Below are 13,044 nucleotides of genomic sequence, written 5' to 3' on the forward strand. Positions count from 1 at the left end.
GGTTACAAAATGAAGCCAATTACTTTATGTCATTTAATTTAGAAGAAGACTGGAGCAGAAATTCCGTCAGCACATTTTCCTGTTGTATACACATTTCCCTTTTCGTACAGTGGTGAGGGGGGCTCCCATGCAAGGTGCCAACTACTCATTCATACGCACGCCCAACCCTCAATCCTTTGGGACAATTTTAACATTTCAACTTTTTATTACAGCCAGACCACACCTGCGGAAAAGGCCTGTAAGATTCAAGATGGAAAAAATAACTGCTTTGACAAAAAATATTCTGTCAAAATACAGTGTGTTAGTCTGGATGACAGCAAGGAAAATGAGTACTTTAACAAATTAAAAAATACTTTTATAGCCACCCGTCAAGTTCATTGCGCAAGTTGCAGTCAATTTTGAACATCCTGTGCCAACGTTGGCCTGTTGGCTACGGTTAATGTTAGGGGAAGATGGTGGTTGTGGCAAAAACATGTATTAAGCTTTGTTCGGTCTGGACAGTCATGGGAAAATTGTCGTTACAGTAAAACATGTTGGATTGTGACACAAATTAAAGGGCACACTACATTGGCGCAGAATGTTGGAGGCAGAAGTGGGACGAGCTCCCCTATAATACCCAGTTGCCATGCCGTCTGACTCAGTCACTCATCTTTTATATTCAATAATTTATCTCAGCTTCCAGGGATGACACACTGCAGCCTCCCTGACAACTGCTGCAACTGAGGTAAACAAAGAGAACCAGTGGCTTTGTGTGTTTGACCACACAAGACAACACCATCAGAAACATGTTGTGTATTCTTCCAACGTCGCAGGTCCTCTGCCCACTCCAGGGGGGCGACTTTAGAGCTCCAGCGATAATCACATTGGAGCCATTTCCCTGAGTAACCATATTTTACATGTCCATGACAAACTTGCCAGTACCCCCAACACACACACACACACACACACACGCAGGCGTTTGTCTCATTCATGATGCAAACCTGAGTTGAGATAACGGTGCCTAGTGGGAGTGTTTAAGAATACACTCCACAGAGGTGAAGTTACACAGACCAGCGAGGTGGGAGGCATCGAACACACACTTAGAAAATCACACTCAGTCTTGAATAAACCCACACTTAGGCTTTGTCAGCGTGTTTCGGATGGCAGAGATAAGACACGCAAAGACACACAAACACACTTGCCATCACACACTCACACGGGGGACAAACACTTCACACAACCTCACACAATTACACACCCGGCTTGCTTTGTGTCTACGGAGTCTCGTGGTCGTATCTCTGTGGCCAGCTCCTCTGCAGCTCCCGCCACCGGCCCCCGAAAAAGGGAAAGAGGATTAACTGCTGGTCCACGTCACAGTTTAGGCTGCTTTTGCGTGGACGGAGCAGAGGGAGGTGGGATAATTCCATTTCATGTCTCTGAGCAGCGACATGATGCAACGTACCTCAGTGGTGAAGCACTTGGTGCAGGGGAACGAATGTCGACAATAAAACCGATCCCTCAATCCTTTTCTCGTTGTATTATTTTGGTCAGCAATTAATTGTATCCCAACAATCAAGCCGTAAAGCAGCTATATACTTATAAAACTAAATAGCTTTAATGTCTTATACTGTATTTGCGTCATTCACTTTTTATGGGCATATTATGAAAATGAAAAAGAATCTCTAGAGTACCTGAAGGTCATCATTTGTTTTGTAATATTTGATGTACCTTTACTATATTTTTAGTCAAAGGACGCATTAATGTCATTTAAATTAATTAGAAAGGACGTCAACAAAAAGCACCTGAAACTGATGACTGAGTGGTGAAAACACAGTCGGTCGTACCATCTTTCTGCAAAGCTGCACTCGCCTGACAGTCCAACAAATCACAGCAAGTTTCTCTGCAGGACATCTCGTTTCAAAACGTTTCTTCTTTCATATCGCATTGCCATCATTTCCCATGCTTAGGTGTGAGCCATTAAATCAAAGAACACAAACAAAACTGTTTGCACAGCCGAGACTTTAATCCATCAGTTTCTTTGAGGACATCCCCCCCCCACCCCTCTCCACTGGATCTCTACTCCTGTACGTGCGGCCTTGACGTTAACATTACATCATTAACACCATCTTTGTGACTTACAATAACAACAGCCACAGTGTGTTCATTCACCGACATCAAACTTGCTCCATTCCCTCCATTCCCAGCTCCATTAGAGTGAGAAAAAAAAAGCTGGACATCAGGACCCGTTTGATGTATTCATGGGTCGAAAAATCTGGTTTCTCTTTCCCTTCATCTTAGAGGGGCCCAAGCCTCTGTGGAGGGGCCGTTAAAAGTAGGAAAATAAAACTAGCCACGCGAGGGCAGAGCTCGTAGATCATGCAGCCAAACAGTGTATAGATTGAGCGCGTTAGGGGTGTGTTTCGCTCTCCTGCTGGCCACGTTAATTGATCACAGCCTTTGCTTGCAAGTGTAAAGTGAGGCGAAACCCCACACTAAATGATGCTGTAATGTGAAAGTAGATGTTGGCAAGCTGCAAGCATGCTCACAAACATACATGAAGACACATTGCAGACAGAGCACGTAGCTAATGTAGCCTCTATCGGCAGCAGACCATCTCAACATCTCGTCCATCCACATATGGAAACGTACACGTGGCACACGACCAGATTGAAGCTGCATAGTGTTAGTGTATGCACAAGAAACTGGGGCCGACCTTTGATTTTCTTTTCGAGACTGACAATAGAAACAGCAACTATTTTTTTTGGCCAATGCAGCACCGTTCCATCTATCCCCAAATTTGACGATTTAACATTTTTTAGAAACGTTGGACTTATTCCTACATAGAGTGAGAAGTTCTCCCGATGTCTAAAGCTAAAAAAACAGACTCAGTGTATAACCTGTCACAAAGCTGAAAACAGTGACGCTTTTCAAGAAATTATGGCTCTTTAGGACCCGCAAAACACCAATAAATATGAAATATTGAAGCGATGTGTCTGAATTAACTGAGTTCACCTAACCCCAAATTCTAGAGCGCACGTTGAATAACTTAAGAAATACAGGTTTGTGTTAATACCTTATGTGTACTTACATTTTACCCAATCAAAAAGTGTGTGTGTTGTTTTTCATTAACGTTCCTGTTTTTCTCGGGACAACTCTGGGGGGCCCTGACCCTAAGGTTGGGAAAGAGCCTCAGAAGTGCTTCATGAAGCACCTCTTTGTGGGATATCAAAAGCAACCAAACTGTCACCGTTGGCAGTTGTTTGGACGTTGGTGTTGTGGGAACTTGTTTGCCTGGTCTACTTGTTTGTTGTGATGGTCTCTGAGGGGAGGAAGAGGGGGGGGGGGGGACCCTCCCACTCAATTGGCCCTGGGTTCCAGAGAAACTGGAGGACAGGTCATACAAAGGCGCAGTGTGAAGGGGTCATCTCTGTCACAGCCCAGATTTGGGGGATGTGCCAACTTTGTAACTGACGGCCTCGTATGGTTGCCACGTCCTGCTCTCCTCAAGTCACCGTGCCCTGTGAGCATACACCAAAAACATGTTTACGAACCAAAACTGGGAGGATGGGCGGTAGGGATAAAAGAAAAACTGCTTCTAAAGGCTGAAGACTATAAAAGAAACAATAATCCAGCATCACAGGACGACCTTTGCTAGAGTTCTTGTTTTTGAGTGTGCGTGTGTGTGTGTGTGTGTGTGTGTGTGTGTGAGAGGCTGGGCTGGTGAGAAACACTGCAGATTTACATAGCAGTCTGCGACTTCAAACGAGGTGGCTGACATTTGAATGGACTGGTGGTGGGAGCCTCTGGTGGGGTTTTTTGTTGCCGTGCATGGTGAGCCAAGGAAAGTGGGCACGCACACTGCTGGGAATTGTGTGTGGACAGCTTGTCCTGTTTACGAGGCCCACAGGTTACCATAGGAGCCTCGCACAAACTGGAGTGTTCCAGAGACAAAAGACTGTGTGTGAGTGAGAAAGATGCGGCGATTGGGAGTCCGAAGAGCAAGAAGGGTACACCTTGTATAGTGGGTGCCGAGTCACTGTGTGCGCTGCAGAACAGAGGACCAAACAAGTCCCATGAGTAAGTCCAAACATAGTGGAGTGGAGATTGGTTCCATGTAACCCAAATGTCCTTCTCCGCACAATTACACATAACTCGCACATAGGTTCCCTGGATTTTGCAGCTTTTATGAATAAGTGAGACGGTAGGGGTGATTAAATGTATATCAATTCAACCATCAGTTAAACCTTGTTAATGCAAAATAATGATCTCGATTTTATGTTAGGTGAAGTGTTCTCACAACCGAGGACATGACCGGTGTTGCGGGTCATAAATAAATATTGTTGAGTTTAAATGGGTCGTAAGCCAAACATGTTGGAAACCGCTGCTCTACATAAGCTGTTATGTCTCTGAGCCAATTCACAGAACCATGTGCATTTGTTTCATAAATACAATTTCTGGCCTTGAGTTTCTAATTTCTTTATCTCAACATGTCACTCTCATGCAGAACAATGATTTAAAAATATCCTAGAATACGCCCAGACAGCTGCAGCTAAACTTCTGACAACGTCCAATCATAACAGCGAGTCAACCTCAGGAGGAATAAATGTTAGTTCAGCACACGGGGAACCAAAGGGGAAAAACCCCTTTGCTCCTGACAAGAAACACCTGTCTGAGTGAACTCTTAAATACGCACATGCCTCCGGGACAGAATAAGGGAAGCATGCGGGTGAGCTCATAAACGTGTGTTTCTTTAGACAAAATAAGTGCATACGCCCAGTCAAGGTTATACGTACACTGAGCTTGAAAATCAAACTTTCCATAATACCGTATGCCTACATCGGGATTCCGAATGCTTATACACAGCGATCCACTTCCGCCCCCACACAGACCCGACACTTCTTTCTCCCCTCCCACAGCTTTCCCTTTCCCTGTCTGGCTGCTCCGCTGGCTGGCTGACGAGCCGTGCTGCCGGGCTCGGTGGCGGTTGCCCTGTCTATCAGTCTATTTCCAGGCTCGGCGCCCAGCGCGGAGGCAGGCAGGCAGGCAGGCAGGCAGTCAGTCAGGCGGTGTGGTGGAGGGCAGAGGGGTTGATGCGTGTGTCAGAGAGGCGCTCTCCCACATTCCCCCGGCGGCTGGCAGCAGGCCGGGCCTGTGGAGGGGGGGGTTCGCCTCTTTCTCACGACCTCTCAAGTTCCTGCGCTCATCTGGGAGCTATTCATTTCCTGCCAGAAACTAGCCTTCCCCTGCAACTGCAGGAGGGGGGGGGGCTGAAGAGGGGAGGGAGAGGGAGAGGAGTTTGGCTTCTAAATGAGTCCAGGGCTTGGTACAGCGAGCCCTGGGCTTAAATCATAAAGCTCTCGCTTGTCTGGGCCGCAATCAAAGACAGCCCCAGTGACGGGCCGAGAGAGAGAGAGAGAGAGAAGGACCACGAGAGAGAGAGAGAGAGAGAGAGAAGGACCACGAGAGAGAGAGAGAGAGAGGGAGAGAGGGAGAGAGCCGACCATATGGTAGCACTTAGGAAGCCAAGGAGGAAGCACGGGGGATTTTCTTCCCTCCTCTCGCTCCCTGCATGCACGCGGAGTGTGGGAAAAGTTAATGGACACGCATGGCAGCTAACCCCCCCGGTCGTGTTGTGACATGTGTGCGGTCACTCCGGCAGCTCGGCCAGCGCACTGGGTAATTGGAGAGGCTCGTAAAGCTTTTCTCCAGAGGGAAAGAGACCTCTGAAGATGTCTGTGGGTGCGGGTGGGGTGGGGGGGGGTGTGTGGGGGGGGTCGAACGGCTGTGAGGTGGGGGTGGGAGGGGCTCGGCAGCTGGGTGTCTTCCGGGTCACACCACGTGCCTCCCAGACGTCCTGCGTCCAGCTGTGGCCCCGGGGCCCAGGGGCAGGAAGCTCGACACTGGTCCGAGTACAGCTGGAATGCTGTGGGAACGTTTTGTGTGTAGGTGTGTGCGTGACTGTGCTTGTTTGAGTGGAGAAGCTCCCGCTCAGGAGACCGACTGTTATCCTGTGCGGTAGGCCTTTCCTTGAACCCCCCCGCCGTCCCCCCTTTTCCTCTCAACACTTAACTCTCCACTACCTCACCCATCGTGCCCTTTGGCCAGGCATGTCCTCACCCAACACCCTGCACCAACCACGCACACGCACAGGCACGGTTACACACATGGCTTCAATCAAACCGGGATGCATGCCCCCCCACCCCCCCCCCCCGTAAAAAGGTGTGATGGAAATTCAAAATGATGGCACTTATCCACACTTTGTGCCTCTTAGCGCACTGATAATTGCAAACACCTGCACCCACCCCCACACCCCCTTCAAAGAAAGGCCACACTCGGATCGCTGGAGGGGGGCACACGCACCTGGGCAGCGCGGAGCACTACCACATGCGCGGCTAGATGGTTAACGTGTCCTTCTGCTGTCAGCCCAGCATCACTGGCATCGTCCCTGATTAAAGACACAGCCAGAGGCTCCTCTCGGCTCCGTGCTCTCAGGAGACGAATACGGCCGTTTACGTTGAAGCTGACATGATCAGTGAGTTTCTAGCATTTTTAGCTTGATCACTTCAAACTGACGCTTGACCGTGAGTTCCGTTATCCAGCTTTTTAATGGAGAGAGAGAGAGAGAGAGTGATTCAAGTGACACGTGTTTCTATCAAATCCTGAAGCGGCTGGTCGGACAAACTTATTTTACCCACAGATGATACCAAAGGCTCTCCAAAAAAAATACTGTCTCTGAGATAGAGAAAAACAAGAAATATATGTTCAGATTTCCATAAGCATTTCTTTAATAAGCCAGATACTATTCTAGAAAGCTCAACCACAGGAGCCACTTCTGCTCCAGTCCTTGACTTATGACACCGATCACACTGCAATGCCCTTCTGCACTGCTAGATGGCGTAAGTGACCTCTGTAAGTCTCACGTTTCCACCATGAGATGTGAAACCGCTGGCCTATTAGCAGTAGGTAGTTTAACTCCTTTGCATTGTTAATTAAACAGCTAGTCTCATTCCTGACTTCATTACTGAGGAAACAGAATTACAACAGCAGGTTCAGTAACACTGAGCATGAACGGTTGTTTTGCTAAAATGATTCTATATGTAATAGCCCATTTGTTGCAGAGTGAACCATAAACAAATACTACAGAGGAGAGTCTTGAATACCCAGATATACTTCATATTTACCTGTTGCTACTGAAGCTGCAGGCTCAACATTATAATCTCTCTTATGTCCACTTTTGACCCAACAAAACACTTGTTGATGTTGAGTTTGAACAGCACACTCAAAAGTGAGTATGACCTAACAGCATGAATGTTCTGCACAAGTACATTCTATATCTCAAGTAACAAATAACATGCATGAACAGGAGGAGATTCATATTATGTTTCACATAATAAGCAGATATTTTTTAGTTTCCCCAAACAAACAACTCAAGCGCGTGTTTTTCAATATCTTTACAAATTTATTTGTCTTCCAAAACGAAGAACATCATAAGAGCATCGAACATATCTTTGGCATCACACAGTAAAAAAAGACAATCAAATATATATATAAAAAAAAATGCAGTGAACGGACTTCCACAATACAAATCTCATTTCAATATGAACTTTACTCCCCAGTTGGCTTTACAAATATAGTGCATTCTCTTTCCATTTTACGAGAAAAAAAAATATCCAAAACAACTTTCTAACAATGAACAAAGAGAGAGAACTATTAAGTGTCATTTTTAAGTCTTTGTGGCCCCATTTCCAACTTCTCACCACGGTCGCCACACCGAGTCCGCGTTGCCCGACGGGGCTCCGGGGGACACCGCGGCCGGTAGGGGCACCGGCGTGCCCGCGTTGTTGGCGTAAACGGGGATGACGGGGCCGTTCGGCGCAAAAGCCGCGTTGGGTATGAGGAACGCAAACTGTCCGTCTGTGGCGGGCACGATCTGGAAACCGCCGTACACTTTGGTGGCGTCCGACGGCAAACTAGCCGGCGACGAGCCTCCTTTGCAGGTCACCGGGTTCATGGGCAGGACCTGCGGGGACGAGCCGGGGATCTGCATGGACTGGCCGAAGGACGGGTGGGTCGGTCCGGCGGCGGAGGGCAGCTGGTGCGGGTGTTGATGCTGGCTGGGGTAGTTCATGGCGTTGATCTGGGTCATGCAGCTGGCCAGGTGGCCGAGGAGCCGCGTTCTGACCTCGGTGTTGACGCCTTCGCAGGTGGACAGGAACCGGGTGACTTCATTCATGCACTCGCTGAAACCGGCACGATACTTTCCCAAGACAGTGGGGTCGGTGTTCAGTGCAGCTGTGGGGGGTAAAAAAAAAAAAACTATATTTAACTCGGGATATTGATATGCACAGCGGGATGGTTGGAACCGGCCCAGAGCGCGCGGTCTTGGGGGAGATCAGTCCGGAAAATGAGACTCACCGGTCATCTGAGCCCTCTGGAGGTTCCGGAGATGCTTCACCGTCATCTCCAGGATGTCCGCCTTCTCCAGTTTGGAGTGTCTTGAGCTCTGAGAGGTCGGAAGACACACATGGTTAGGATTACGAGCTCGCTTCCCCGATGTTTGACAGGGTCCTTTTTGAGATCTAATAATAACCGGGACGCTAAGTGAGTACTTACATCTTTTTTGAGCGCATCCAGGATGAGAGTTTTCAGCTGCCCCAAGCTCTCGTTGATTCTGGCTCTTCTCCTCTTTTCCATTATTGGCTTGGATGACTGAAGATAAAATAAAAAATAAAATATTAGATTGACTGTGCTGAATGTATCTTTGATTTCACTTTGTTCCATCCTGAAAGGTGGAGTCTCTCCAAAATGATGTCCAAAATGAAATGTTTTTAAGAGGAAGGGGACATGTATTATACCAACCTTTCTGTGCTCAGATGCTGTCTTGGGTTTATCCGGAGTAGTGTTCATGCTTGCCGGAGTTGCAGCGACCGGAGAAGAGGACGTTTTTTCCATCATATCGGAAGGCATTTTTTCTTATCGGAAATATCCAACAAAACCACAGCAAATTACGATCCAGTGGTGTGGGGAGGAGGGGGGGAACCCGGATGATGAATATTTTCAATATTAAAAAGCCGCCTCTCCCTCAAAACAATCCTGAGATTTGTATGGTATCAAGTTAAAATCCGTTGGAGCGACGCGCAGCGGCAGCGGCAGCGGCGGCGGCAGCGGCAGATAACGCGGGCGGATGCAGAGTCTCTCTGTCGGTCTGCCCGCGTGTGGCTTCTATTTATACCTCGCCCTGCACGCGAACGGCTCGTGTGAAACTTCCCCAACTTTCTTTCCCACAGTAACTTTCCACCAATCAGGGCGAGGGACACGCGGCCCAAGGGAGGACGGCTCGTGGTCGGCGCCCTCCCATTGGTTGTCCGGCGCGCAGGAGCCCGACGGCCAATGGTGCGGGGCCCGGGTTCGGGGCTCCTGCGCGGGGAAACCGCCTGCAGTCTTCAATCATCGTACCGTTTACATATTAACAGCGCGGCCGCTGACTGGCATCGCCACCAGGAGCGGCCAAGGGGGGGACTTTTTTTTTTTTTAAATCTCCCAGACAGGAGATAAGAGCAGAAAACATAATGACACGGAATACACAAAATAGCAGCTGTTATAAATACTGTACATTTGCATTTAACAGCACCATAATGATGATGATCTCACTCGACACCCACAATCAAAGTCATTTGGGCTGATTATGGTTTGGCCCGTTCACACAAGAGTCGCCCTCCTGCTTTCGTTGAATGTAGGTATCCTACATTAAATGGAAAAAAAGGAGGTTCTGCTTGTTTGCCGTTTAAAAACCACGACCGGGAAGTGGGGAGTCGTTTGGCAATCACAGTTTCAGTCATGTGGCATTGGAGGCGCAGGCGGCAACAGTTGCGTTCTCTTTTCTACTAAACGTCGCAGACAGTTACTGTCAGGCTGTGGTGACATTAGTAAATGAAACAGGGTTTTTTTGGGGGGGGGGGGGGCGCAACTCAAAGCCACGGGATGAGACCCACGCGAGGTACGCGTCGCCTCCAAAAACGACCGATTACGTCCCACGGAGAAATGTTAAAGTTAGCCTCCCCTCGGGGGGGGGGGGAAGGAAATCACATTAAACGCGCACACTCCCGTTTCCACGCCGCTCACCACCGCGAGTCCCGACTCTGCGGTGCACGTTTTGACATTTAATCACCCGTCGGTGTTGTTGAATGTGGAGCACGTGCCAGGATGTTTTATGAGCGGCGCTGGTTGGAGGTTTGGCCGCCGGGCTGCCGGGGGGCCGCCGGGCCAAGGGGGGTGGAGGGGGGGAGGAGGGGGAGGGGTATGTGGCGGCGGCGGTGGTTTACATTAGAGGGGAAGGTAAATAGCAGCTGCTGTTTTAAAAGCCTGGGAAAACCACGCCCACAGCGAGAGAGCTGGAGCGGGCTCCCTTATCGGAATGTGAGCCAGAGCAGAGATATTTCTGAGCCCGGAGAGCTCACACGATCAGACCGCTGCCGCCGCCGCCTCCTCCTCCTCCACCACCTCCTCCTCCTCCTCCTCCTCCCCGCCTATGGTCGCCCCACAGCGTTCAAGGCTTTAAAAAAAAAAGATTCCACGTCCTGATTTCGTTTAATTATCGTTGTTGCATTCGGAGAGACGCAATGAGCAGTGCCGAGGAAAGAAAGAGCTTCAAAAAAATACTTTTTATTGACTGTGATCACAAATTATAATTAAATTATACACTGTGTTTAGGAGTCCTGTGGGTATTAAAAGTGTGAAGACCGAGGTGATAATTGGCCTCCTCCCCGAATATTACTGTGTTTTCTTTCACTGAACTTTACTAATTTAAGAAAAAAAAAAAACACTTCCTCACCAAGAAAAGACTGAAGTCGACCGATTAAAACATCATCGATATTCTATATTTCAGAAACAAACAAGTGAGCCTCCTTTCCCTCGAGGAACTCTACTTTCTGGCTCACTTTTTCCGAATAAAAGTTTAAAAAAAAACAACAAAAAAACCCACCGTCAAACATTCAACACGTTCGAGTTTATTTGACAAATATACAAACGTGTCGATGGTGTTGATATAACGGGGGAAAATCCATCCATTACGATCTACTTCATTTTCTACTCCCAAGTAGCTGGAAGCACGACTCTCCGCAGAGCGCACGCACCTCCAGCTGCTGCGGAGACCGCGACACGTGGCGCGCAGGCGACCGGGGGAAGGCGCTCCTCTCGCCGGCTTGCCGCCTGGATCTGCGGGGCGTCGCCGGCGCCTGGCCGCAAGATCGCGAATTTGATAGGCAACACTGAGCTGCGCGCCGCTCCAAAACCTCGGCTGAACCTCGCGAGAGGCGCTGGAATGGAGTTAATAAATGCTTGGAGACGGAACCGGAGCACGCAGTCGTACATTATGATTTGTTGGAACTGTAATTGGCACAAGCAAGCATTATGGGATCTGACGGATAGAGCGTTTGTTTAAATAAGGACGACTGGACACATTAATGCATATAAACACACCACGATTTGGCGACGCCGCTTTTAGGCTGTTGTGGAGATCGAATCGACCATATTTAAGCATCCAAAGACGAGTTCTCGTTAAATGGCTGGTTAAAATTAGGATTTAAGTGAGACACACACGCGTCCTGCAAACTTTTGGCAGGAGGCAGTCTGGTCTGAACTTGTGCCTTAACCAGTTCTAATCCCATACATGCTTTATGCGCAACAGCGCTCCCATGTCAAACACATCACTAACATATCTCATTGTTGTGCGCTGCACACCTGAGTCATTTCCCCCCGCACAATGGCACTGACGGGGCTCCAAAACAAACGTGCTGATGTGAAGCAGTGTTGGTTTTGAATCGCTCTCCGCCTGAGCGACTTTCTCACGCTCATGTTGCAGGAGGTCTCTTTGCCGGTGAGTCACGGAGCTTTGGGTCTACCAGGTGCACCTGGAGGCCGTCGGTCCCCGGAGTGTTACCTGTTGCCATGTCTCAACTCCTGTAGGGCTAGAAATCTGTGGGAAAACAGGCGGACTAAAAAAAAGGAACACAGCTCTCCGTTGTGAAAGCGTCTGATCACGTGGTGACTGTTTGGAGATACTTCACTGATGAAAAAGACAAATAGTCTGCCCTGCAGGCAGGAAAGTAAACAAGCATGAGTGCTTTGCATGTTATATTTTGGACACACCGTCCTTACTCCGAATTCTCACGCTCTTTTTACCTGTGACCCCCCCCCCTCTCCTCTATCACTTCACCGACCCCCCCCTGCCCCTCACCCCGCTTGATCTTTTCCCTCTCTTCTTCTTTTTATCTCTTTTTTTATAGCACCCCTCCTTACCTCACTCCTCCTTTTATCTCCCTCTTCCTCTTTTTTCATTCCACCGCTCCTTGTCTTTCCCAGGCCTCATATCTTTATTGAGCCCCCTCGCCCACTGACCTCCACACACCGCAATAACGCAGCAATAATGCAATTAGGCAGGGAGATTGTGCGCCTTGTGTTTGTGAAAGTGTGGGATACTCTGCTCGCAAAACCGGCTGTCACCCACTGCTCATGCCTTAATGTGTAAGCCATTGGTGAAAGGAGCTTCTGCCAGTAGGCACTCCCGATGCCACGAGGGTGCCATGGTTGACAGTGTGTGTGCGTGTGTGTGGCCGTGTGTGTCTGTGTGCGTGTTTAGGGCTTTGGAGTTGAAGTTTAAATGCCTATGCTGGCATATAAGCTTCATTACAGGCTGGCAAAAGGAGGAGGAAGTACGAGCCGGCAGTCAGACAGGACGCATCAAGGCCAGCCCTGAGGTGTCATCTGGCTGCCGCTGCCAAACTCAGGGTGGCACTGTGTTGACGCAGCCGGCTTTCCCAAGAGCCTGCCACACTGTGGTTGAGTGACTGGACTTATCCAACAGTTCGCGGTGTGATCGGCATGGTCAACAAGTCACCAGACGTCCTTTCATTTCCTACGGGGCTGAGAGGCCAATGTGTGCACAGTCACTGCGTGTCAACAGCCTATGAACTTTGCAGCTTGGAAACGACACAAGAAGCTTTTCGCAAACAGTCAACTGTCGCCTCGTTCTCGACAACTTTGTGCAACAGCGCAGGAGTGAAGATG

The 13,044-nt window shown here is 48.9% G+C and overlaps 1 protein-coding gene across 1 annotated transcript; it reads right to left on the reverse strand.

Annotated features, from left to right (window-relative positions):
• Positions 1-7,417: 7,417 nt before the first annotated feature.
• her6 (hairy-related 6) lies at positions 7,418-9,749 on the reverse strand. Its single transcript, XM_040185057.2, has 4 exons — positions 8,839-9,749; positions 8,593-8,688; positions 8,395-8,482; positions 7,418-8,271 (listed from the first exon to the last, which is right to left on the reverse strand). The coding sequence occupies exons 1-4, from the start codon at positions 8,944-8,946 to the stop codon at positions 7,733-7,735; spliced, it is 831 nt and encodes a 276-aa protein (XP_040040991.1). The 5' UTR covers positions 8,947-9,749; the 3' UTR covers positions 7,418-7,732.
• Positions 9,750-13,044: the final 3,295 nt, after the last annotated feature.

This window comes from Gasterosteus aculeatus, chromosome 8 (assembly GCF_964276395.1).
Source record: "Gasterosteus aculeatus chromosome 8, fGasAcu3.hap1.1, whole genome shotgun sequence".
Taxonomy (NCBI): domain Eukaryota; kingdom Metazoa; phylum Chordata; class Actinopteri; order Perciformes; family Gasterosteidae; genus Gasterosteus; species Gasterosteus aculeatus.

Excerpts from the sequence above, each read along its gene's own strand:
- her6 (XM_040185057.2), bottom strand. The coding sequence starts at position 8,946 with ATGCCTTCCGATATGATGGAAAAAACGTCCTCTTCTCCGGTCGCTGCA. Across the intron at positions 8,689-8,838 it reads CAGCATCTGAGCACAGAAAG|TCATCCAAGCCAATAATGGA; the intron begins GTTGGTATAATA and ends TTTTATCTTCAG. Across the intron at positions 8,272-8,394 it reads CCAGAGGGCTCAGATGACCG|CTGCACTGAACACCGACCCC; the intron begins GTGAGTCTCATT and ends TACCCCCCACAG.